The sequence below is a fragment of the Gekko japonicus genome, unplaced genomic scaffold (genome assembly GCF_001447785.1).
Source record: "Gekko japonicus isolate JY-2015 unplaced genomic scaffold, Gekko_japonicus_V1.1 scaffold5632, whole genome shotgun sequence".
NCBI classification, from domain to species: Eukaryota; Metazoa; Chordata; class Lepidosauria; order Squamata; family Gekkonidae; genus Gekko; species Gekko japonicus.
In genome coordinates, this window is record NW_015175544.1 from 19,351 (window position 1) to 21,850 (window position 2,500).

General features: G+C 49.0%; 1 protein-coding gene across 1 annotated transcript in view; it reads right to left on the bottom strand.

The window, feature by feature from the left end:
- Positions 1-2,500, bottom strand: part of GUCY2F (guanylate cyclase 2F, retinal) — a gene marked incomplete at its 3' end in the record, with an annotated part of 42,684 nt that overhangs the window by 16,668 nt on the left and 23,516 nt on the right. Inside the window, exon 5 of the mRNA XM_015426030.1 lies at positions 528-624. Within this exon, the coding sequence (XP_015281516.1) occupies positions 528-624 (97 nt within the window). The remainder of the gene's footprint in view (positions 1-527; positions 625-2,500) is intronic.

Genomic DNA, 2,500 nt, shown 5'->3' on the forward strand with positions numbered 1-2,500 from the left:
GTTTGGTGTAGTGATTAAGTACGTGGACTCTAATCTGGGAGAACCGGGTTTGATTCCCCACTCCTTCACTTGCACCTGGCTGGATGACCTTGGGCAAGCCATAGTTCTGTCAGAGCTGTCCTTGAAAAAGAGCAGTTTCTGTCAGAGCTCTCTTGGCCCCTGGGGAGGGGAAGGGAAAGGAGTTTGTAAGCCGCTCTGGGACACCTTTGGGTAGTGAAGGGCGGGATATAAATCCAATCTCCTCTTCCTCCTCCAACACTCTGTGTCACACAGTGGCCGAAACCCAGGGGCCATTAGGAGGTCCACCAGTGGGGCCAGAACTCCAGAAGCCCACCCTCCTACTTTGTGAGCTACCAGCATTAAAGTTGTGAGCGGGCGATTTGGCTGCTGCATAAATCGGTTTGCTCCGGAGCCGTCCTCCCTGAGCTGAGACAAAAACGTCTGAGCTGGAGGCTAAAAAACTGTGAGCTGGCTCACACTGACTCAGCTTAGAGGGAACACTGGATGCAAGCATTTCTGTCACCCACCATGCGGCTCAGCTTGGCGTTCACAAAAGTGAGGTCGTCCAGGCTCAGCAGCAGCTTCTTGGAGCCCTGGGCGATTTGGCGGTAGAAGGCGCTGCGCCTGCGAAAGAAACAGATTCCAAACGTAACCAATCGTCTCTCGCAATTGCGTGTGTGGGGCATTGCTATAATTCCACAGTTGCATGGAAGAGTGGCGATTGGTCCATATTAAATACTGGGTTCAAGACGCATTGCAGTGAGCCGCTCTCCTTCATTAAGTGGTTTTAGGAGAAGACTAAAACACCAGGGCTTCTCTCTCTCTCTGGTTTTGTCCTCTCCCTCTCTGCTCATGGCCTTCCACGGAGACACATGTTTCTGCAGGGCAACAGCCCTGTTTAAATAGCATGCAAAGAGCCACACCGAAACACACCCCACTCCCAACGATAGGCTATTTACATAACATTAGTTTCTCATTGGTCTCTTCCAGAGTCCTGGTGAGCTATTGTTCTAGAGCTCCAAGCTCAGCCAGTTCTGGTAGATAATCCTGGAATCTTCCAGGCCTAATACATAACGGTCCAGGATGTCACATGTTCAGTCCCAGGCATGACTTGTGTGTGGAGGGTAGGGTTGCCAGCTTTGGGTTGGGAAATACCTGGAGATTTGGGGGGGTGGAGTGTGGGAGAGGGGTGGGGTTTGGGGAGGAACCTCCTCGGGGTAAAAAGCCACCCTTCAAAGCAGATGTTTGCCTCGTGTTGCCGACTCTGGGTTGGGAAATACCTGGAGATTTGGGGGGGTGGAGTGTGGGAGAGGGGTGGGGTTTGGGGAGGAACCTCATCAGGGTAAAAAGCCACCCTCCAAAGCAGCCATTTTCTCCAGAGGAACTGATCTCGGTCATCTGGAGATGACCACACAAAATAGCGGGCGCTCTCCAGGTGGCGCCTGGAGGTTGGCAACCCTATTTTTCCTCCAGGCGACCTGTTCTCTAATCTCATCACCTGGGTCGCCCTCTTCCACACTTTTTCCAGCTCTGCAATGACCTTTTGGAGATATGGGGACCAGAACTGTACACAGTGTTCCAAATGAGGATGCACCGTAGGTCTATACAGGGGGCATTACAGTATTGGCCATTTTATCCCTTTCCTAATAGTCCCCAACACAGAGTTTGGCTTTTCCACGGCCGCAGCACACTGGGTTCGCGCTTTCACTGAGCTATCCAGCCCTCTGGAAGCTGTCTGTGCTTGGAGACGCCGCCACTTCCTGTGGCAGTGGATTCCATGTGTGAATGACTCTTTGGGTGAAGAAGGACTTCCTTTGATCGGTCTGCCTGGCATCAACCAGAGCCCGGGCCTTTTCCATCGTGGCTCTGTCTGCTCTGTGGAATGGGCTCCCTGAAGACCAACACGACCACCCACCTGCATGCTTCAAAGTATTAAGCGAGCCACCTTGAAGCACGAGGGAAGGCAGGAGAGAGACAGATAGATGGATGAATGGCTGGATGACAGGTGAGGTTAGATAGATGATAGATGAAAGATAGATAGATGATAGACAGGCGGATAGATAGATGATGGATGATAGATGATAAATAGATAGATGATAGACAGACAGACAGATAGACAGATAGATAGATGATGGATGATAGGTGATAAATAGATTGATGATAGATAGACAGACAGACAGACAGACAGATGATTGATGATAAATAGATTGATGATAGATAGATGATAGACAGACAGACAGATGATAGATAGATGATTGATGATAAATAGATTGATGCTAGATGATGATGATGATGAAGATAGATAGATAGATAGATAGATAGATAGATGATAGATTGACAGACAGACAGATAGATGATATAGATAGAGAGATGGATGAATGGATGGATGACAGGTGAGGATAGATAGATAGATACATAGATGATGATGGTGATGATAAACAGATTGATAGATATAGACATATGATAGATAGATGGATGGATGGATGGATGACAGGTGAGG